The sequence below is a fragment of the Taudactylus pleione genome, unplaced genomic scaffold, assembly GCF_031769625.1.
Source record: "Taudactylus pleione unplaced genomic scaffold, aTauple2 ptg000710l, whole genome shotgun sequence".
NCBI lineage: Eukaryota > Metazoa > Chordata > Amphibia > Anura > Myobatrachidae > Taudactylus > Taudactylus pleione.
In genome coordinates this window covers 1022506-1046413 of record NW_028285112.1, presented here as the reverse complement: position 1 = coordinate 1046413, position 23908 = coordinate 1022506, and the positions used below count along the sequence as shown (strand labels likewise).

Genomic DNA, 23908 nt, shown 5'->3' with positions numbered 1-23908 from the left:
TTTCCAAGTGTCTCTTTTTATCATTATCTCTTCTTTTACAAAATGCACAAATCAACACAATTGTCAAATTACATGATATCTAACCATTTGTGTTTATCTGTGAAACACATGCAGTGTACTGCTACAAGGCTAGCTTTATCTTCTACAGAAGTGGTTCTCAATCTGGGGAACTGGTACTCCCAGGGGTACTCGCTGTGACATTCAGGGATACATCAAATATTTTCTGCAGTGGCTGTGCAGGTTGGGACATGAAGAGATTTCTATCCCCAATGCATCACAGTAGGAACATGCTAACAAACATTTTTATATGGACTAGTTTTGTAGTTTTATTTTCAAATGTACATTTTTCCTAAAATGAAACCTTGTAGTTTTCTCTTTTATAAAATCTTGGATAAACTCCTTTATGGTTTAAATTAAGTATGAGAGAAAATAGAGAATGTTTCTGAATTCATGTGGCACTTTAGTGTGTCCGGGTATTAGATTTACTAATCCACGGTTTGTCAAAACCGCTGAAGGCCGGCGGTTTTGACTAAGGAATTTAAAGCAGCAACAAAAACAAATGCTAAACCAGGCTGGCTTAGCATTTATTTCTATTGCCGATTTAAATCCAAAGCCAACAATCATTGGTGGCTTTGAAAAACCAAGTGATAATAAATATAGCCCCAAAGTTTTTTTTGTTTTTGTTTTTTTACTGCTCCTAAAAACTAAGCAAATCTGTGCATTTACTTTCTACAATAGCTGTCATTAGCTGGCAAAAAGTCTCATTCTCTACAATCACTAAAATCTTTCTCTGCAAACACACGCTCAATGGCAATCTAGGTGCAACCGCAGAAACATAGACATGTGTTGTAACCACAGAGGGTATTGTACCATGCTTAGCTAAATGACCAGAAATATGTTTTCATTACTAAAGTAAATACAGTAGTAATAGTTTTAGCATATTTTTACGTGGCCAAAACAAATGATAGAAACATATAACAAGATGTAAGGTTTATAGTTGGAATGTTCATTTGTGTCATATTTTTAAAACATTTATCCTGCCTGTATTAAGTATGTTTGGCTGCAGTATGTTTGGCTGCAGTAGTGCACATTACTTGGAACCTCTGTAATAGTACTAGTTGCCATGGTATCAGCTGTCGGTTTAGGAATAAGTGTAAAACAAAGGGGGGCCAGTAGTGTGGAGTGAAGCTACATGGAGACTAATATCATCTAATCATTCACAGTAAACTCATCTCAGCAGACTCAAATAATTTGTGTAACATAGACACATACAGTATTTTAGTCAAAATAGTTTTTTTTCCTGTTTAGTGCAGCACATTGATAGCATGTACAGAGGTTCCCTCCCACACAGCTCTGCAGAAATCAGTTGTTCTCGTGACAGAAATAAACACTGGAGAGATGATTTCGTAATTCACTTTTCAAGCTCACTAACTAATGTATCTAAAGGGAAACAGCTTGTTACCATGGCATTTCATTCCTCAAAACTGTCTGTCTTTTCAACGCAAATCCAATTTCCTTCTTCCTTAAAATTGTTCCTCCACTGGGTCTGATTGAAATGCTTGTATTGATAATCTACTCCACTGGCTCCCAAAAGTGTCTACAAGTCTCATAAATTTTATATAATAGTACTGACGTTGTGTATTTTTGTCAGGCGAAATTACTGTTTACAGTAAGTTGTGGTTTATGTTACTTTGTATCAGCAAACAAGCTGTTGTGTGTAAGGAAAAGATTGTCAGTTTACACAAAGAGCAGCACTATCATAAAATAGCCAGATATGTGGCTACTATGGCCAGATGGTAGAAAAATTTGAGAGTGCACATCTAGACTTTTTTAATGGTAACAAAATTCAACAGTCATAGACTAGCTTATTTGGTAGAAAGCAGTTATTTATGATCAATATATTCTTTTATTTTTTACTTGTGATTAATTATGGTGTTTGGGCTTTATCAGGTGAGCATTTTCATTAAACTTTCTAACATTGTCTTTCCTCAGTCCAACCATAACACACTGATGGTAGTTGCCAGTCACCAATGGCTATTTAAATATTGGTGCCTGATCATTCTTCTTCCTTACGGTAGCAAAGTATGCTTTCACCACCCACAGCTACACTTGTTATTCCATTGACTTACGTATCCCCATCTTTATCTTTTATTTCACTTCATTGTATATAAACTATTTATCTCATAATTTTCATAAGCTACATATCTGAGAAATACAACACAGTATTTTACTGTGGTAGGTACTGGTATCTCTATACACCACCAAAAGCAGCTGCAAATGGGTAGCCAACCCAATATAAAAAACAAAGGGGTCTATTTACTAAACAGTGTTAGGAGACAGAGTGAAAAGTGATAAGGTGTCAGCCAATCAGCTCCCAACTGTAATTTTTCAAACACTGTAAGATGGCAGTTAGGAGCTGATTGGCTGGCACCTTATTACTTTTCACTCTGTCTCCTAACACTGCTTAGTAAACAGAACCCAAAGAGAATATAAACAGCGCTATAGTGGTGATAATTATTCACAAATACATATTTATTAAAAAATATATAATATATACTATTAATCAACCTGTAATCATAAGCATCCTGTACAAAAAAAACTACTTGCAAACATACAGTGTACGTATAAATTACATAAACCAATATGCATAGTAATCTGTGTGCAAATATATAAAGAATCTATTCATAGTTAGCTCAATGATTGTTAAGTTCACTCCAAAGCAACATGAGTAAAAACCAGAAATCAGTCTTTGCTAGTGAATATATAAGCAAATGATTAATGGAGCCGGCTTGCGACCTGCCGTGTGCTCCAATACAGTAACTCACCGCCGGTGTCCAACCACTATGATGTATTAAAGGGGCAAACTGAGCTGGCTTGTGACCTGCTAGATGACTCTCCCATGTAATTGTATCTCCTGATACCTCCAGTATACACTCTCGCTGGTCTCCAGATATTATATGTTGTGATGAGGGGGACCTGCCAAATGTAGCTCTGATGCAACTAAGACCCCCCTGTCTCATGGATAATGGATCTCTATTGAGCAAGATGTAGTGTAACCTCAGCGGTGTAATAACATGCAAATAAATTGCTCCTGGATAGCGGCACCCCAGTGCGTATAATGCTGTGGATAGCAGCATGTAGGAATGATGAATTTCCCAAACACACCTACTGACGCGTTTCTTCTGACAAACTTGATTTTTTCAAAGAAAATATCTGAGTGATAGATTATCACTTTATAAATGAAATAATAATAATAATAATAATAATAATAATAATACATGTGGAAAATACAGAAGGCACAAGGATCATTGTTCCCAGTGTCAGTATACATTTGCTGTTTATAAATTGAGTGACCATAATGCAAAAAATAATATAGCAAATGTATGAGTTCCTGGAGTTTTACTCTGACCCACAGTTTACATATGAAAAGCTGCAGCCTCACAGGAACCAACAAAAAGATCTTGTTTCTAATATTAAAGAGGTAGCATCACATTCCTTGTTGATGGTTGCTAAACTCTGACTTTAATGGAAAAATACTGTACAGTTGAGCAGGTGTTTTGTTTTTTAATCTACTTTACATTTCCATGTGTCCTCAATACATCTGCTCCCAAGATAGCTGACTCATCCTCCCTCTGACGTGAAATGCACTTTAAATATCTATTCTCTCCCTTAGCTTGCTAAGTATCGTAATTATAGCTTTTAGTGTGCCATGTTTACGTTACAACTACTGTATTTTGGGTAACAAGAAATATATTTCAATGAATAATCTTTATGAAATTAAAAAGAAATGATACTAACAAAAATAGAGACTATTTTATAAAGTCATACACATATTTTCGTGGCCATTTTTAGAGAAAGTGTATGGACCCGCATATCACGGTTACAACGTGTATGGGGCTTGCAAATTGTATCACGATAGAAGGAACTGGGGTAGGTCAGGTCATTCCTAGATAAATTGCCAAATTAGATGAAAAAAAAAAGATTTGGTTTTGCTGGACAAGATATTTAGATAAGTGTTAATGAGGTTTAAGGTTAAGTTCCGACATAGCCTATTTCCCCCTGCTAAAGGACAGGTTTTTGGGGTATTAGGAATGCAAATAAATAGGAAGGCTGTTATAAAAAAGCAGGAGCATTTGAGGCTGATGAGCGCAGCATAACTGCCCATGTAATAAAACATTTAAAAACATAAAAGCAACAATTATTCAATGGGACATAAATTGGCAGTCACTTAACAAATATTAGGGGCATATGCAATTACCTGTGTTGTTACTGTGTGGGGAAAGCTCCAGATTTAATGCCCAGAGCTATTCAATTATAAGTCCATTTTCCCACGCCTCCTGAGGCTGAGAGGAAACATGCATGTTAAGTGCACCTTCTGGGGCACAGGGCTGATAGATAGCATATGGTATGCTAACTGAACATGCCCCTTAGATTTATAATAGGGTGGCAAAAAGAAAGCCATGGTTGATAATCGTTTACCTACAGTTTGCCAGAAAACATATAAGAGACCCACATACCAATTGGAAAAGACTCTATAGTGAGATTAGACATAAAATTGCTGTTCAACGAAGGACCACATTAGTGAAAAGCAGATTGAAACTTTCAATGTCCATACACTATTATAAACATACTAAGTTGGTCACACAGCTTTAATTGCAGGCAAATGTAAGAATTTATGAAAATATTCACCTTAATTCCATCATGTATAGAAATAGAACATGAACAATGGAAAAAATGGGCACTAACTGACTCACTGCACACTAGACCTTACTCCTGTAGTGGTTTAAACCTGACTTCCCCATTGGACTTTCCTATGGTTATTCCAAGCCTTCAATAGAAGCAGGCAACTGCTTTGCTCTTGACCTCTCTGACATTGGCTTCAGGGTGGCATTCGCTACCTTTCAAAGCAAGCACTCTGGGCTCTTATGTACAAATGCGCCACTTCTTGGACTCCCTACCAACAGACAAGCTTCTTATAGCATCATACCAAAGATGAACAAAATACTATATATAACCAAAGCTATTACTTTTTTACAGATTCCATCATTGAAGGGAATAACTTATTACAATTACTGTATAGCTAAGTTCCAAATTCATTCTGCCCAGGTCTAATCAGTCCTAAGTACACTATTTGTACTGTATACAGACTCCAATATTGGTATATTATGCACTTTTCAGACATCAACAAATTGTGACTGTCAAATACAAATTGAGTCTGCTGGGGCTTTGGAGTTTCACAATGAAAATAAATTGCAGAGTATGTAAAATAATGTATCGCATTGGGAGATTCAATTTACACAGGTATCAGGGGGAAAAGGGAGCCTAAATGAATAGCCTCGGGCGATAAAGCTGAGGCTGCCTCCCTTTATCATCACTGATATTTTTTTCGGGCTATTTAAATCACCCCCTGCATGTAATAATGATCATCATATTTTGTAAGCTAAAGAAAACATATTATTTATATATAATAGTTTAGTTCAAAATACAAAACTAAAAAAAAATTCACAAGTATAAATGCAAACAAAAAAACAAGATGCCTGTTTGGGGATGGTTACAAGTCTTTTTAGTTATTGCAGGCATATGTTACTGAGAAACATTGTTATGGAAGCAGATAAATTGAATGTGATTTGTGTTGGCACCATGGAGCGCTTTGCTCATTGACTACTGGTATCCCTGTTGATTTGTACTAACATTTTATTTTTATTTCAGAACAAACTTCAGAGCAACTCTCTAGCTCAAACAGTACTGTAAAACACATGTCTATACCTGTCAACTTGAATACTTTCCACAGTGTGATAAACTTTGTTTCTGCCTTTCTAACTGCAATAGTTTTTGAATGTATTAACTCCAGAACTAATTGTGGCATCAACATAGTTAATTAATGCAGCCCAGGTGGTTAGAGTTAGAAAAATGAGTGGAAAAAGCAGAAATATATTTCTGGTATGTCTATATAAGGCACATATCTCTAACTAGTAATGTTTTAACAAGAATTCCAAATAAAAGATTATTATTATTGTCATTTATAAGGTGTCACATTGAGGAAACAGTGCATATGTTAGACAGACAGGGACAAATCAGGTAAACAAAATAAATGAAGACAAATTATAAAAAGGGTCTTGCTCAAGAGAGAGCTTACAATCAAACAAAACATATGCAGTACTATCTTGTTCTCTATTTAAGATAATTTCTAATTCATTTGGCTTACATAATGAATTGACTGCAAAAGGACTAGTGTTAAATATATTACAAAAAACTGCATATCTCTATGATAAATGTACAGATCATAAATATGTATGTGACATAATACTAAGGGCACGTTTACAAGAGCATCTTCATAAAACTTGCTTATGTGCCATACTGCATATACAGTGAGTGCAAACCACTGTAAATAAATTGAAATCATCCAAAATATTCATAACTTCCTTTTTCTAAATATGGAATTATTCTCTTGCAGAATTTATCCTTACTTGTTACATGTTGAATTGCCTGTATAATTTATGTGGGTTCCAGTCAATAGATAGACAATGTCTAGATTGACAACAGATGTTAGACAGCCAATAGTTCGACAGGGACAAAAGGAAGACATAGAAAACTGCTGACATTGGGATTAAATTCATGTTTACAGTGGTTTGCTCCTGTCACATTTGGGATATGGCAAATGCAAAAGTTGCACAATTGAACATCAACCTTATAGCACCCTTTGTTTCCAGGCACTAAAAATAATTATCCAACATTTTAAACAAGACATGGTACTCACACTGCCTAATGTCTGTTTAGTGTCTGTTCAGTGTATGGTGGATGCATACAAAGAAGACGTCCATTTAATAACACTTAGAAAGTTAGAACATGATGGCTGAAAGGATACTATAATAAGAGGTCATTTATGGGAGCACAAAACAGCTGAGATGGTACAAAGCCAACTTTTTTTTCAATTCATGCACTTCGATTTGTTTGCCTAGATCTTCTACATAAATGCTTAGGTTTGTGAAGCAGAAGTTCTCTCACTTATCTCCAATCCTTTCCACCATACCTCACCAACAGAAATACCCTTTACAAAAAAATATTGTATTCTTATTTCTTAAATGAAGTTGTTCTACCTTTCTTTGGCTTGGTAACTATACATTTCTCCTCCTGTAGGCTGTAAAGCAACTTTTAAGCTTTTTTCAGCCTGTGTTGCTGTATCCCAACACTGGCCATGTTAGTATAAGAAGGGTTAGCTATCAAAATATAAGCTCAAAATCATATAGGCATATACATTTATGCACAGTGCATCTATTCAGATTGTTCTGCATGTACATACACCTATATACAATTCTGGGTTGCTGAGGCTTCTCTCAAGAGTGGAGAGTAGATATATTCTTCATTAATGTGACCATGAGAGATCATTGCTCCCTATAGAGTGACAAGTACTTTACATATTCTTTTTCTCCCCTTCTGTGCTCTGTTGCCCACTTCTGTAAAGCAAATGTGCGCATTGAACTTCTGTCTCCATAAAAGTCAGTGATCTTTATGTGTGTATCTATCACTCCTCATGTTCATCTGTCAAAAAATGGATGGATAGTGGATATAAAGCAGGTGTTTTGCACAGTACCCTATTTAGAGTTCCAAATCCCTTATAGTCACAATCCTGCTCTATGAGCCATAATGTCAGACACAAATCTTAGCACCGTGAAAATGAGCATCAATGGTTTATTACTTTGCAGATCCAAGTACACAACAAATGTTTTTTTTTAGGGTGGAGTGTTCCATCTTGTGATCAGCATGAAAGGACCACTGCCTACTGTATTTCATACTCTTGTAAGCACCAACCCCAAGGGGGGCATCAACTACTGTATACAGTATGTTTGATCAATTCATTTAAACCTCAAAATGCTTCCAAACCTCAATTCAAACAAATAAATGTACTTATCATTAGTCAAGGACAAACTATTGCAATATCAATACATAATTGTATTGTTAATAAACTACATATATACAATCTTCATATCATTGAAATATATGGTCCAATGATTTTTATTAGTCTATAAAAGTCATTCCATACTTCCTGTTGAATGGCAAATCCTGTAAAGAGGCACCAGGGAGTCCTGTACATACAATGCAGGAGACTGGCCTTTTGTGTGGAACGCAGGATTAAGAAACCTCTGATGTAATTGTGTTACAGGCTTCACACACATTGTCAATGCTTCATTAGTCAGATTCTAACAGTTTTGTCTCCAAAAGCAGTTTACAGAATTTCATCCTTGTAATGTCACTTCAAATCATTTTAAATTCGGATCTAAAGAAATTGTGTTGCTAAGTCTTCTTGTTCGTTCTTCCATATAACCCTAAGCTTTATTATAACCATAGTTAATATCTGCACTCAAGTGCAAAGCATGCTATATGCAAATGTAAGTCCAGCCTTTTATTCTAGATAAATATGGTTGTTATGCAATATTTATCTACTTACTGTTTGAAAAATGAAACATATTCATTGTTGATTGAAGTGGTGCATTTATTGGAAATAATCTATTGTAAGACAGTTTAATGTTAATAAATTGTGTTTATATTATCATTTCAGTGGCTAGTATTCAAAAGCTGCCTGCATCATCAGTTCTAACAGATATCACCTTCCCCATGAGAGGCAGAAAAGGAATGGTAGACTGGGCAAGAAACTCTGAGGACAAGGTGGTGATACCAAAAAGCATCTTTACTCCTATGCCATCAGGTATAAATTCATTCATGCATTTTTCACCAAGTGGGAACAGATTCTGAGGATTGGGTTAAAGACTATGGGGGCATTTATGATAATTGACCGGTAATTATGAAGAAACAAGCTTTACAATACATAGCATCCAAACAGACATTTAGGGGCTGATTCTTGGTAAAACCGTGCTGCACTACAGATGGGGCAGATGTAAAATGTGCAGAGAGATTTAGATGTGAGAAGGATGTGTCCAATCTCAAATCTTAATTGCTTAACACTAAAGTATTTGTGGGCCACATGTCAAACCAGCCAGTATTTACCATGCATGCAAAAACAATCAATAACAAATCTATTTGCAGTTTTTGCAACTCTTGCGTTGCTATACTGTTTGCCCAGGTGCACCGTTACTTGCTCTTTTTGTTTTACGCCAAACTGAGACTCAGGGCCTGATTCAGACCCGCTCGCGAGCGCTCGCAAGCGGGTCGATGTTGGGCCAGTGCACATGTGCACGACGGGCCTGGCTCCGTCGTGCGCATGCGCGAGACCCGGATAGCGACGGGCAAGCTCTTGCTATGGGTGTCGCTACAAAGGGAACGTGCTGTCGATGGTGAGTGACAGCACGCCCCCTTTGGTGGGCGTGCCAGGGGCGTGGCTGGCCAGACGGAGGTGTTCCCATGGGAACGCCTACCGTCTGGGGCCGGCCTCACTGAGTGATGTCAGTGGAAGTGCTTTTGGCTCTGATAGAGCCAAAAGCACTCCAGTGCTTGCGTCAGACGAGACTCTACCACTGGGGTCTCGTCGCAAACCCGATGGTCGCGATGGTCTTGACCATCGCGACCATCTTTTTGGCCGCTTGCTATAGCTGTGGGTGGTCACCCACAGCTATGCGAGCGGCCAGGAGGCCTCTCTAAAATTCATAAGGACGGCCCTTATTCGAGCACCTCAGGCCCTTACTTTCTTATGCAAAAGTGAAATGTGAGAAATATTAGCATTTTGTCATTATTCAGGTTAATTTTAATCAAGCCAAAAGTGTGGTCATAGTGTTGCCTGGGTTGTAAAGAGCAGGCAATAGATATGAAAACAATGGGGTAAAATGGGGAAAATCTCTAACAAAACACTTATGTTCCATGGTCCAAATATTACTCCTTAAATTTTCTTACTTAACAAAGTTTCAATAATTCTGTGATCTGTAGTATTAGTTTGCATTCTGTGGGCAGCACAGACGGTGTAATGGTAGCATTACTGCCTCACAGCACTGAGGTCGTTGGTTCGATGCCCACTACGGCCCTAACTGTGTGGAGTTTGTATATTCTCCCTACCAGTATATTTTTTCCTCCCACACTCCAAAAATATACTGGTAGGTTAATTGGCTCCTAACAAAATTACCCATAGTGTGTATGTGTGTGCACATGTGGTGTAGTGAATATAGAGTGTAAGCTCCACTGGGGCAGGGACTGATGTGAATGGCCAAATATTCTCTGTAAAGCGCTGCGGAATATGTGTGCGCTATATAAATAACTGGTAATAAATAATAATAAATAAATATATAGGTATAAGTTATTTTATTCAGTAAGTAGTTACTAATGGCTGTTTGATGATGTCCTATACATAGACGTGATCACCAGGGGATTCAGAGTTGGATGCATTTGTGCTTTTAACATATGTAAAAAAATACATAAAAAATAATATTTATGGGTATATGTTGAGTAGGATGAATTATAAAACCAGTAGCATTTGCACCATACATATATCAAGCGTAGCTAGTTTCTATATTTACTGTACACTCAGGGCCAGCGCTACCACTAGGCAAACTTAGACATTTGCCTAAGAGCGTCGGCTACTGCTGGGCGGTAGTGTGGACGGCACATATGTGCCGTCCGCACTACACTACACACAACAAACACACAGCCGCCGCCGGCAGCTGTGTGTTTGTTTTAGCAGCCGATAAGAGTCAGACAGACTCTCATCGGCTGCTGCGCCCACTGCCGGAGCCAGGCTGGAGCTCACTCATGAGCTCCATCTTCCGGCTCCCGCAGTGGCTGATGGTAGATACGTCATGATGTCTCTCCCATCATGCAGAGTGGGCCAGCCCGGGAGGACGCCGGACAGAGGAGCAGATGCCAGAGCGGGCATTAAGGTAAGTGGAGGTTTTTTTTTGTGTGTGTGTGTGTCTGGCAGGGGGAATGGACTACTACTAGGGGCACTGATGGGGGCACTGCTGGGGGGACTACTAGGGGCACTGCTGGGAGGACTACTAGGGGCACTGTTGGGGGGACTACTAGAGGCACTGCTGGGAGGACTACTAGGGCACTGCTGGGGGGACTTCTAGGGGCACTGCTGGGGGTACTACTGGGGGCATTGCTGGGGGGACTACTACTGGGGGCACTGCTGTGGGGACTAATACTGGGGGCACTGCACACTGGTGGGACCACTACTGGGGGACACTGCATAGAGGAGGGGGATTACTACTAGGGGCACTGCTGGGGGGGAGACTACTACTGGGAGCACTGCATCGGGGGGTCCACTACTGAGGGCACTGCATAGGGAGGGTTACTACTGGGATCACTATATAAGGGGAACTGCATAGGGGGGCCACTACTGGGGGCACTACTGAGGGCACTGTATAAAGAGCACTATATTGGAAGCACTGCATGGGGGCACCACTACTGGGGGCACTACATAGGGGGGACCACTACTGCCAGCATTACTGGGGCCCCTGCATATGGGGCCACTACTGGGGGCACTGTATAAGGGCTTGTGTAGCTATCAATGGTGGGGGCAGGGGGGGTCGTAAGGCTGAAGAAATGCCTACGGTGCCAAGAAACCTTGCACCGGCCCTGTGTACACTCCACTTAGCGTAAAGATGAATGTAGAGAGAGGGTAAGGAGAACAAAGAGATGTGCCTAAGCAATGTTGCTAGTAAATGCTGTATAATAATATAAGGAACTGTCAAACACATAAAAGAGAGACTCACTAATGAATTAGGTAATTTTAGAGGGAGGTACCAAGGTTGCATCGCCAATCAGAAGTGGCTAGGTAGTGTCTTTTCTTATGATTCTGATGAGCTTTAGTAAATAAGATGCTAAGACCAGGGATAGTATGGGAAAACCTAGCAGCCATTTTTAAATGTAACTTTACCATGCTTTTAGTATTGATGCTCCAAATTAAGGAAACACCCCTTCTTGAAAATTCCAAGTCTAAACAATTGTAGATAATACATCCCATGCTTGAATGTCACCATATAGCTTATGTTCCCCATAGAGTTTGATTGGTTTCCATGGTTTAAAGCTATTTTTTTGCAGTTATTTATGCTGTAGTTTTCATAAATGTCCAACTGGATGTAAATATAAATGATTTATTTTAGGGTTCACTATCAATAGCTTCACATTGAAGAACAAAACAATAACCTGCACTTGTTACAATGAAATAACATTTACTAATTACAGTAAATGAAAAGTCAAACAAAATATATACAATTTATCATGCAAGCAGATTTTCCTTCACATACCTGATTTAGCAGTGATTTTGTGCATATTAATACATCTTCTTTTGAAGAATGAATACAATAGGTGCTCTGACCCTTGTCAAATACATGTAAAATGTATAATTAAAAGAAAATGAACAAACTATTCAACAATGTCATCAGAGTGTTGAATGTGTCACACAACTGTACTATACCTTAACTGGACATAATGAATCTATCGTTGCGTATGAGAGGTTCCAATCAAGGGTTGATGAATGGTGTCAGCAATGAGAAGAGGTTATAAAATAAGGGTTTAAAAGGTTGAAATGTGTGAGTGATATGAATTAAATGTGCATGTAGCATTTTACTGTCTGTAATGTTTCCGTATGGAAGCATGAGATAAGACACAGTGCTACCTTTAAGCATTACTACAGTATGATAACAAAATAATTAAAACTTCATTTAATGGGAACTATAATGTGACTGTATTGAGAATCTGAATCTCTGTATAGCATTATAGTGTCATTTATAATCTAATAATTTAAATGAAATACATATCGTACAGATCCCAATTTTTTTTCTAGTTTCCAGGGTCAGTTCCAGGTTCTGAAGGCTTGCCCCAGGAAATTTGGCACTGAAAATGACCTTTTAGTATTGACCAATACTTTTAGTATTTGTACAATAAAATCATATATGTCTACCAGTTATTCTTATTGTAGAATTTATTATTTAATATTTATTCTAAAATATTTATAATGCAAAAAAGTATACTATAATCAAATGCAGTTAATGTACAATGTTTGGACATGTATTTCCTTGTCCTTCATTGAAATCATTATTGCGCACTAACACCATCGTAGTGTGAAAATCAATATCAGATAACTTTTCTCTACAAGATGGCGCAATCCAACAACCCTTGAAGTGATACCCAACAGACTGTGCAAGAGTAACCCCCCCCCCTCTGCCTTGCATGCCAGTAGAAGTGTGTGTATGTGTGTGTGGGGGGTGGGGGTAAGTATGAACTGAGCAGTGTGATTAATGCTTTAATGCTTAATCAAGCCATTTGCTGCATATAAACGTGCTCCTGTGTAAACTGCAAGCCTTTGAACTGTCATTTTCAGTATTTGTTATGAAAAAAGTCTAATAATATGTTTAAAAATGCACAAAATACATTGTGACATTGTATCAATATCCTGTTTTGTTTTTCTAGACCTTGATGAATCCACAGTATATGTGCTTGGAGCTGTATTCTATAAAAATTTAGGATTATTTTTGCCTACGTTACGGTAAGTTTTATATTTAATTATTATCAAATGTATTTATTTATATATCTGTGTCCCAGCTACATGATCAATTTCTAGCCCTGATTTTCTTGCTGCTGAATAACAGATTCTTTGAGAGAAGTGTAGAAGTTTACACAATCGTTATTCACTGTGTGTGACTAGTGAAAATATTGCTCTTCAGTAGACATGTTCTTCTACACATCACATATACTAATTCTCAAAAGTTGAAGTGAATGTTTCTTTTTGACTTTTAAAATGTGTGTTCTGCTGCAGGCCACTGGGTGGCGAGCTGTGGCACATACTGTACAGTACATCACTGTGCTAACTGTGCCTAGCAACCAGCATGTTTTCAAGGAAGATTCACATTCACAAAGTAACCATTTACAGCACAGTTGTAATCAGTATAGATTTTGATACAAGGGTAATATTTTTTATTGACATGTCCATTGGTAAAGATAAGACTAATTATCTTACTCCTAGTGCTTCAGGATTAAAATCCAGCAAATAGTTACCAAGAGAGCTCAATGGTTTTATTTTCCTGCTGTTATTTAGTACCATTTATATTATAATATGATCATCTACACATTTACAATTGATGAGCAGGAATGATGTGAAACAGTTTATTTTATTTTATTTTCAAACAGATATGTAAGTGTGGTAAACTCATTATACAGTAGTAAACAGTTATAAAGTAAAAGCAAGTAGTGCTATCTTTAACACATGAAGTACAAGTACAAGTCAGTCAGACCTTTTCTTTTGTGCTTGGTGCAAATCAGAAAAATAAGCTACACAGAAACCTGTGTTTTGTTGCTTAATTGCAGAAATATTGTATCTTCCCCCCTAACAGAGGGCCTGATTCAGAGCCGAACGCTCTGACCAGAGCGCTTGCTCTGAATCAGGGCCCTCCTCCCTCAACTTGGAGCGGCCTCATGGACACTCGCATAGCTGTGGGTTACCACCAACAGCTATAGCGAGCATCCATGATGATGGTCGCGGTGGTCAAGACCATCGCGACCATCGGGCTTGCAACGAGACCCTGCGGTAGGGTCTTGGTGACCGCAAGCCCTGGAGTGATTTTGGCTCTATCAGAGCCAAAATCACTCCCACTGACATCACTACTGATGTCAGTGGGGCCGGACTCAGACGATAGGCATTCCCATGGGAACGCCTCCATCTGGCAGCCACGCCCCCGGCACGCCCACCAAAGGGGGCGTGCTGTCACTCCCCATCGACAGCACGCCCCCTTTGGTGCGAGACCCATAACGACTGCTTGGCCGTCGTTATTCGGGTCTCGCGCATGCGCACGACGGAGCTTCCTCCGTCATGCGCATGCGCAATTCGGCACCATTGACCCGCTTGCGAGCATCCTGCTCTTGCGAGCTGGTCTGAATCAGCCCCAGAGTCTCCACCCTAACAATCTCTCTATCACTGTTGACAATACCATCATCTCCCCAGTTCCCCAACTTCAATGCTTTCACCTTTCACGTTCACTCCCTGGCTCAATCATGTCAGTTTAAGGCCACGCAACATCACTTACATTAGGCGATTCCTTTCCCAGGCATCTATTTACTAAGCTGTGTTAAGAGATAAAGTGAATGGTGATAAGGTACCAGCAAATCAGCTCCAAACTGCTGTGTATGAAAAACTTCACTTTATCTCCTACCACAGCTTAGTAAATAGACCCCCCAGAATGCTACCAAACTGATTATTCACTCACTGATCATTTGTCAACTCGACTAATGCAACCTTCTCCTCACTTACCTTCCACGTTCCCATCTTGCTCCCCTCAAATCTGTTCTCAATGCTGCAGCTAGTCTTATCTTCCTCTCCCGCCATTCCACATCCACCACACCCCTCTGCCAAAATCTGCACTATTATTATTATTACATTTTATTTATAGGATGCCACAAGTGGTCCGCAGTGCTGTACATACAGTAAAGCATACACAAAACATAACATTACAATACAGTAACCAAAATATAAACAGAACACAAGTAACAATTAGCAACACAATTCTCTATACACTGTACAGCTCTGAAGGTGAAGGCTGTCATAGAAGTGCTAGAGAAGAAGGCTGTGAGACATTGGGGAGGAGGACCCTGCTCCTAGGATCATACAATATAGAGGAGAGGGGAGATGGACATATGACATGAGGCGTGAGTGTGTAGAGGGGGACCTGAGTCCAGGAAGTAAGCAAGATAGAGATGGCTGAGGTGGGAGGGACAGAAACCTGGCAACATAGTTATGTGGTGGAAGGGTATGCTTTAATGAACAGGTGGGTTTTCAGTGCACGTTTGAAGCTCTGCAAGGTCAGGGAGAGCCTGATCGAGCAAGAGAGCTCATTCCAGTGGAAGGGTGCTGCACGGGCAAAATCTTGGATATGTGCATGAGATGAAGTAACCAGGGTGAAGGAGAGGTAACAGTCATTGGCAGACTGAAGTGAGCGGGAAGGAGTATGTAAGGAGATAAGGTTGGAGATGTAGGGAGCAGTAGAGTTGGAGAGGGCCTTGTATGTGAAGGTGAGGAGTTTGAAGAGGATTCTGTAGGGGAATGGGAGCCAGTGCAGGTTTTGGCAGAGGGAGCAGCAGAAGTGGAACGGTGGGAGAGGAAGATAAGTCTAGCTACAGCATTGAGAACAGACTGGAGGGGAGCAAGATGGCAACGTGGGAGGCCAGTAAGGAGAATGTTGCAGTAGTCAAGCCAAGAAATGATTAGTGAGTGAATAATCAGTTTGGTAGCATTCTGGGAGAGGAAAGGCCTAATGCTAGCAATGTTGCATAGCTGGAACCAACAGGATTGAGCCAGAGATTGAATGTGGGTGGTGAAGGAGAGAGTGGAGTTAAGAGTGACACCCAAACAGTGAAGTTGAGTGACAGGTGAGATGATGGTGTTGTCAACAGTGATAGCGAGATTGGCTGGAGTGGAGACTCTATTAGGGGGAAAAATGATGAGTTTGGTTTTGTCCATGTTGAGCTTCAGAGAGCGCTCGGACATCCAGGAAGAGATGGCAGAGAGGCGGCTGGATACCTGAGAGAGGAAAGTAGGGGAGCATTCAGGAGAGGACATGTATAGTTGCGTGTCATCGGCATAGAGGTGGTATTGGAGGCCGAAGGAGCTGATAGGTTCTCCTAGTGTAGAGATGTACAGGGAGAAGAGCAGCGGGCCCAGGACAGAATCCTGCGGGACACCAATGGGAAGAGTGGAAGGGGGGGCGGAGGAGCTGGAGGCAGACACAGAGAAGGAGCAGTTGGTGAGGTAAGAATTGAACCAGGCATGGACGGTGTTAGAGATGCCAAAGGTCTGAAGGGTGCGGAGGAGGAGAGTATGATCCACGGTGTTGAAGGCTGCAGATAGGTTCAGGAGGATGAGCAGAGAGAAGTGACCCCTGGATTTGGGTGCAAGCAGGTCATTGGTGACTTTGGCCAGGGCAGTTTTAGTGGAGTGAAGTGGGCAAAAGCCAGATTGTAGAGGATCAAGGATGGAGTTGTCAGAGAGATAGCTGGTGATGCGGCTGTAGACAAGTCGCTCAAGTAGTTTGGAGGCAAAAGGGAGAAGAGAAATGGGGCAGTAATTGGTGGGTGAGAATGGGTCGAGGTTGGGTTTTTTAAGAATAGGTATGACAAGAGCATGTTTGAATGATGAGGGAAAGATGCCTGTGGAGATAGATAAGTTAAAAAGGTGAGCAAGGTGAGAGCAGGTGGTGGAGGAGAATAGAAGGCGAGAAGGGAGGGGGTCAAGGGGGCAGGTGAAGGGGGAAAGGACAAGATGAGGGAGTGGACCTAGGGCCTGATTCAGACCCACTCGCGAGCGGCTGTACGCTCGCAAGTGGGTCGTTGGTCTGCACTGAGCATGCGCACGACGGAGGGAGCTCCGTCGTGCGCATGCGCCAGACACGACGAGCGAAAGACTTTCCTTCGCTCGTTGTGTCCGATCAAAGGGGGCGTGCTGTCAATGTTGATTGACAGCACGCCCCCTTTGGTGGGCGTGCCGGGGGCGTGCCTCCCTGACGGGGGCGTTCCCACGGGAACGCCTCCCGTCAGAAGCCGGCCCACTGACATCACTAGTGATGTCAGTGGGAGTGATTTTGGCTCTGATAGAGCCAAAATCACTCCGGAGCTTGCGGTTGAAAACCTCAACCGCAGGCTCCGGCTCGCAATTTCGATGGTCGCGATGGTCACGACCATCGCGGCCATCAAAATGCACGCTCGTATAGCCTGTGGGTGGTGACCCACAGCTATACGAGCGTCCAGGAGGACGCTCCATGAAAAAGGAGCCCGGCCCTCATGCAGAGCGTGCGCTCTGCTCAGAGCGTACGGCTCTGAATGAGGGCCCTAGTTGCCTGTGGTGGGACTGAAGGAGCACAAGGTGGGGTGGCTGGGAGGTACAGATGGTGGGGGAGGTGGGGTTGCAGCAAAGAGATTGAAGGAAATACTGTGACGAATTGTCTCAACTTTGGAAGAGAAGAAGGAGGCAAAGTCAAATGCAGTGAGGGAGGATGGGAGGGGTGGAGGGGGGGACGAAGGAGAGTGTTGAAAGTACCAAAGAGGTGGCAGGGATTGGAGAACTGAGAGAAGATGAGTGACTGGAAGAAGGATTGCTTGGCAAGGGAGAGGACCAAGCTGTAGGAAGAGAGGACAAACTTGAAGTAAAGGAAGTCCACCAGAGAGTGAGATTTCCTCCAGAGGCGCTTGGCTGTGAGCGAGCACTTTTAGAGAAACAGGGTCAGTTTTGAGTGCCAGGGTTGGGGTTTGGACTGACAGAGGGGGACAGAGGAGGTGGGGGCAATGGAGTCAAATGCAGAGGTGAGGGTGATGTTGTAGAAGGAGGCTGACTGGTTAGGGCAGGCCATGGTTGATAGAGGAGGGAGGAGAATATCAAGTGATGAAGACAGGACAGCAGGGTTGAGAGTCTCAAGATTGCACCTGGTAATGGTGGCTTTGGGTGTGGGGAGGAGTTGAGAGAGTGAAGGAAAGCAGATGGTGGTGAGAGAGGGGAAAGGGAGAGTTGGAGAAGTCAGAGAGAACACACAGATGGGTGAAGACAAGGTCAAGGGAGTGGCCGAGACAGTGGGTAGTGGTGGAGGTCCATTGAGAAAGTCCAAAGGAGGAGGAGAGGGCAAGAAGATTGGTGGATGCAGGATTTGTGATGTCAATAGGGATGTTAAAGTCACCAAGGATTATAGAGGGAAGCTCAGCAGAGAGGAAGTGGGGAAGCCAGGCAGCAAAGTTGTCGAGGAACTGAGTGGAGGAGCCTGCAACATGGAGATGAATGGGGTAGAAGAGACGAATAGAGTGTACCTCGAAGGTGAAGAAAGAAAGGGAGGGCTCAGATGGGATAATGCGAAAGATGCAGTTGGGGGATAAGAGGATGCCCACTCCGCCTCCTTGGTGGTTGTCAGGTCTGACAGAGTGGGTGAAGGAAAGGCCCCCATAGGAGAGCATAGCAGGGGAGGCAGTGTCATAGGAGGAGAGCCAAGTTTCGGTGATGGCGAGAAGCTTTATAAAATGGGAAATAAAGAGGTCGTGGACAGTGGGCAGTTTATTGCAGGTGGATCTGGTAATCCAGAGAGCACAGGAGAATGGGAAAGAGGGGATGGGGGATATGTGAATGAGATTGTCTGGGTTGTGGGTGAGGGTGTGTGGGCTAAATATAAGGGGAAGGTGAAAGCCGGTGGATATGGTTGGTATGGGGCAGGGGCGAGGAGGCATGGTGGCTGGCTCAGGGTAGGAAAACACAGCAGAGGATGCAGCTAATTAGAGGGGAGGCAGACAATTAGGACATGTGATAAGGTGGTGAAGTAGTGGAAGAGAGTAGGTAAATAGCGTTGGAGAAATAAAAGTCAGATGAAGTTCAGTGTAGAGTGTGCAGGTTATGCAGACTGCATGAGTTTGTTTTGATGAGTTCGTCGACTCACTGTTTAGCTTGAGTGTAGTCCATCTATGTTAGTGTTGGCTTGCAGTGTTTTCCATCTGTTTTCCTTCGGTTTGACGCCGGTCTAACAGTAAAATTGATTTTAAATGCTCAATACACTTTAGAACTGAACACTTCAGAAACTGGACACCCTAACAGCCTACACTGAACTGCAAAATATAAGGCAACAAATGTGTGCATCCTGATTACCCCCACCCCCTTACAAACAGCCTACCACCCCCAGCAGAAGGTGCTAATCAATATGTGCATAGTGAGGTCAGTATACCACTCTAATTCCCTTTAATCTAAAAACATTGGCCCTGATTCAGAGCCGCTCGCAAAAAGCGAGTGCTCACTCTGAATCAGGGCGGCCACTTTTTTTTTATTAAGCCGGCCTCCTGGCTGCTCGCCATGCTGTGGGTGACCACCCACAGCTTTTGTGAGCGGCCAGGTGATAGTCGCGATGGTCGCGAACATCGGGGTTGCGACTAGACCCTTGTGGAAGGGTCTCGTCTGACGCAAGCCCTAGTGAGCTTCCGGCTGTAACAGAGCAAGAAGCTCACTACCGACATCAGGAACGCCTCCATTTGTCCAGCCACCCCCCCTCCCCGCCTACAAAATGGGGTAAGATCAACATCGACAGCCACCCCGTTTTGCTGTGAGCCTCGGAGTGAGTGATTTCTTGCTCACTTCGGGGCTCGCACGCTGCCCGGCCATTGACCCACGTACGAGCACATAGCGCTTGTGAGCGCGTCTGAATCTGGCCCATAGTACAAGTTTAAACAACTTAGAGCAACTAATATCAATTTACCTATGCAATGTAAATAGCTGCTATGCTAAAAAAGACAGATCTGTTACATCTGGTTGGAGTAGTTACCTATGCAATGTAAATAGCTGCTATGCTAAAAAAGACATAGATTTGTTGCATCTGGATGGATGCAACAAATCTATGCAATGTAAATAGCTGCTATGCTAAAAAAGACATAGATTTGTTGCATATGGTTGGAGTAGTTACCTGTGGGATGAAATATGGCAGTGTCACTTCACAGCTAACAAGAACGCCGGTCTAACGCTAATATTGATTTTAAATCCTCAATACATTTTAGAACTGAACACTTCAAAAACTGGACACCCTAACAGCCTAACGGCCTAACAGCCTACGCTAATTTCTATTCCCCTAGCGAATCCTCTTCAAATTCCTCACCCTCACATACAAGGCCCACTCTTAATCAAATGTTTCTACATCTTCAACCTCATCTCCTTACATACTCCCTCCTGCCCTCTCCGGTCGGCCAATGAACATTGCCTCTCCTCTTCCCTCGTTACTGCATCTTATGCTCCTATCCAAGATTTTGCCTGTGCGGCCCCTATTCACTGGAATGAGCTCCCTTGCTTGATCAGGCTCTCCTTAATCCTGCATAGCTTCAAACGTGCACTCTGAAAACCCACCAGTTCATCAACACATACCCTTCCACCACATAACTCTGTCACCTAGCTGCTCACCCCATCCTCCTACCTCTCCTATCTCTAGCTCACCTACTTTCTGCCCTCAGGTCCCCATCCACATGCTCACGTCTCTGTCTTCCCTCTCCCCGAGATTGTAAGCTCCTAGGAACAGGGTCCTCCTCCCTTCTGTTCTCACAGCCCTTTTCTCTGGCACTTCTATAACAGCCTTCACCTTCTCAACTGTATTGTGTACTGAGAATTGTGGTGCTAATTGTTACTTGTGTTCTGTTTATGTTTTGGTTACTGTATTGTAATGTTCTGTGTACCCTATACTGTCCCATTGTTGCCATATGTACTGTGCTGCGGACCACTTGTGGTGCCTTATAAATAAAATGTAATAATAATAATAATAATAATAATAATAATAATAATATTTAAATAACACTAGTGTAAAGCTAAGTGAAAAGAGGAAGAACACATGCAAAAAGATAAAGAGGGTAATTTATGTACTGTACAGTATAAAGTATGAGTGTTTTTAATAAAATTATCAGTTAAACAAGTTTTCTTGGTGTTCTGTATTCCATAATAGGATACTTTCAGGCTGGGTGCACAGAGCACTACTCAGCAGTCAATGTACAGAGAGGCTTAAATCAGTTCAGACCTGATGTCACATGTAGGGATTTCAAATATATGAAGAAATATTGCTCTAAAAAAAGAATTCCTGCCAGATCGCTCTGTTAGAAGTTGGAACTGAAGTTTTTAAGAAAGTGGGGAGTAAAATGTAATTTTTAGGAGCTCAGAAAATACTATATTACAGTAGTTTATTTGACACAGAAATACCCATAGGTCAGTGGTATAACAATAAAATAACCCTGCCTAGTAGGGTTTATCAAGTGTGTAGTAAAGGCATCCCTCCACTTTAGTACTCCCCCTTTCAATAAAATAACTTTCCAATTATTTCACCTAAAATTTGTTTAATAATATTAATAAAGGAATAATAATTTATATATCGAACCCGTGACTCTTTGATTTACAGATGTTATAGGACTTTATTTTACATGTGACTGTAGGAAATATTTTATTAAGTTGTTTGGAGGGCACTTAAAAATGTACTTCCCTGGTGAAACATTGGGGCACATAATGGTCTATATTAAAAGAATAAGATATTATTTGCTGACCACGAGCAGTGAGCTTGCAGAAAGTTCTTATCATTTTGCAAAGTGAAAGTTATTATGCATCCATCTGCACATCTAAGTATGTCCCTTATGAGTTTTTTGTCTCAGGTATCAGCATTTAATTTGGAACAAGTACCCTCTGCCTATGCAAACTGCTTCTCCACCACAAACCAATTGGCACTGTAAACCCATGCACCCCTGCTGACATCTTGTCGCACTTACACAAACAGGTGATTATGGTGGATGTAAGGCTTCTCTATCACTGCAGATTAGGTTTTTTGTGCTTTGCAAATCTTTATACAGCCAATTATGTTCTGGTTATGCTTAATTATGTAGACAAAAATTACTTATTGACAGGGCTGCCAAGAGCCGCTCTGGGCCCAGGTGAAGGGGGCATGGCCTAACCGTGGGAGGCCACATCCCTTTAAAAAACCAAGGAAAAAAATTTGTTGCAGCGCTGGGGAGGGGGGCACTGTGAGCTACTCAGCCCAGCGCAAATCCAGGGGAAGCGCGCAATCAGGATGATCTCTACCACCCACAGACAGAGCAGGCTGCCGCTGCTCTGCTGCAGTAAGCAGTCTCCCTTTGCAGCCCAGCACACAGCAGCATGTGCTGGGCTGCTCAGCTGACAGGGAGGAGGGGGTCGGCGTCGGACCCGGGCCCCTCCAGCAAGCCCGGGCCCTGATAATTAGTACCGGCTTCCCCCCACTCTTGGCACCCCTGCTTATTGACAGTGGCATAGTAGAAAGCAGTCCAAGATGGCAACGGATATGCAGGTTACAGCTACAAACTCAATTTCAAAGTCTACATTATAAATAATTTTATTCCATTTTATGTACAGTAATAGGTTGGTTTGGGGTATTTATATGTTTTAGGGGCACAATTTTGCTGGGCATAATGTGTGTGTAGTTATGTCTGGTCACAATTTGTATGTTGTGGACCCTGCTGGGCATAGTGTGTATATGAGAATGTCTAAGTACAGTGAGTATTCTGGGAACAATATACTTTAGTCACTGCTGAGCACAGTGCAATGGACACAATAAGTTATAGTTGGGCACAGGCTGCATATACAATATAATAAAATAAATATACAGTATAAAAATTAGGTTGGCTACCACAGTACATTCTTCTAAGGGCCCAGAGAATCCCATTATGACCCTTGTCACAGACTCTCTCTTTCCCACCTTCCTGCAGCAGATGACTTATTGCTGAGCTGTTGTTATTAGATTAGAGACAACCAACATTGAAAAATACAGTAACAATCCAATAGCCAGGGCTGCCAAGAGGAATCTTGGGCCCCGGTACAACAACTTCCCGGGGCCCCCCCTGGAGGGGGTGTGGTCACAGCATGTTGGCAGCAGTCATTGGCTGCAGAGCATGTCCCCCTCATCTTGTGGGAGTGGGTCCTGTATTTTTTAGCACATGTGATCACTGTGTATATCTATATATATATATATATATATATCTATATATATTATATATGGTCCATACAAGAGGCACTCCCATGAAAGCAAATAAATCAGCAGCCGAGGTGCATTTTAGCACTTGTAGATAATCTCCAATACTGTGATGGCCCGTACACACAGGACGATCAGTCAGCGATAATGATATCGCTGACTGATCGTCCTGCACCTGCCCGGAATGCTGGATGATTGATATCGATCATCCAGCACACCACCACTTACCAGCGACTATAGCAACCCGTGATCAATGATCGCGGGTCCCTATAGTAGCCTGCTCGATATCGCTATTGTCCATGCATGCCTGCACATCGCTGGTCATTGGTGGGGGCCTAAAAATTAACGATTTGAATGATAACAATAAGAATGATATTGTTATTGTTCATTTAAATTGCTGTATGTGTACACGGCTTAAGTTACTCTCCGGTCTTTTTAAACAAGACAATCTCTTCACAAGTCCTGCTTTTTTTGCAACATTTCAGATACTG

The 23908-nt window shown here is 41.8% G+C and overlaps 1 protein-coding gene across 3 annotated transcripts in view; it reads left to right on the top strand.

Annotated features, from left to right (window-relative positions):
• Nucleotides 1–23908, top strand: part of ADGRB3 (adhesion G protein-coupled receptor B3) — a 926819-nt gene that overhangs the window by 547834 nt on the left and 355077 nt on the right. For all 3 annotated transcript variants that reach the window (XM_088456639.1, XM_088456638.1, XM_088456640.1), the window contains 2 exons: nucleotides 8558–8704; nucleotides 13357–13432. In XM_088456639.1, the coding sequence (XP_088312765.1) occupies nucleotides 8558–8704; nucleotides 13357–13432 (223 nt within the window). The remainder of the gene's footprint in view (nucleotides 1–8557; nucleotides 8705–13356; nucleotides 13433–23908) is intronic.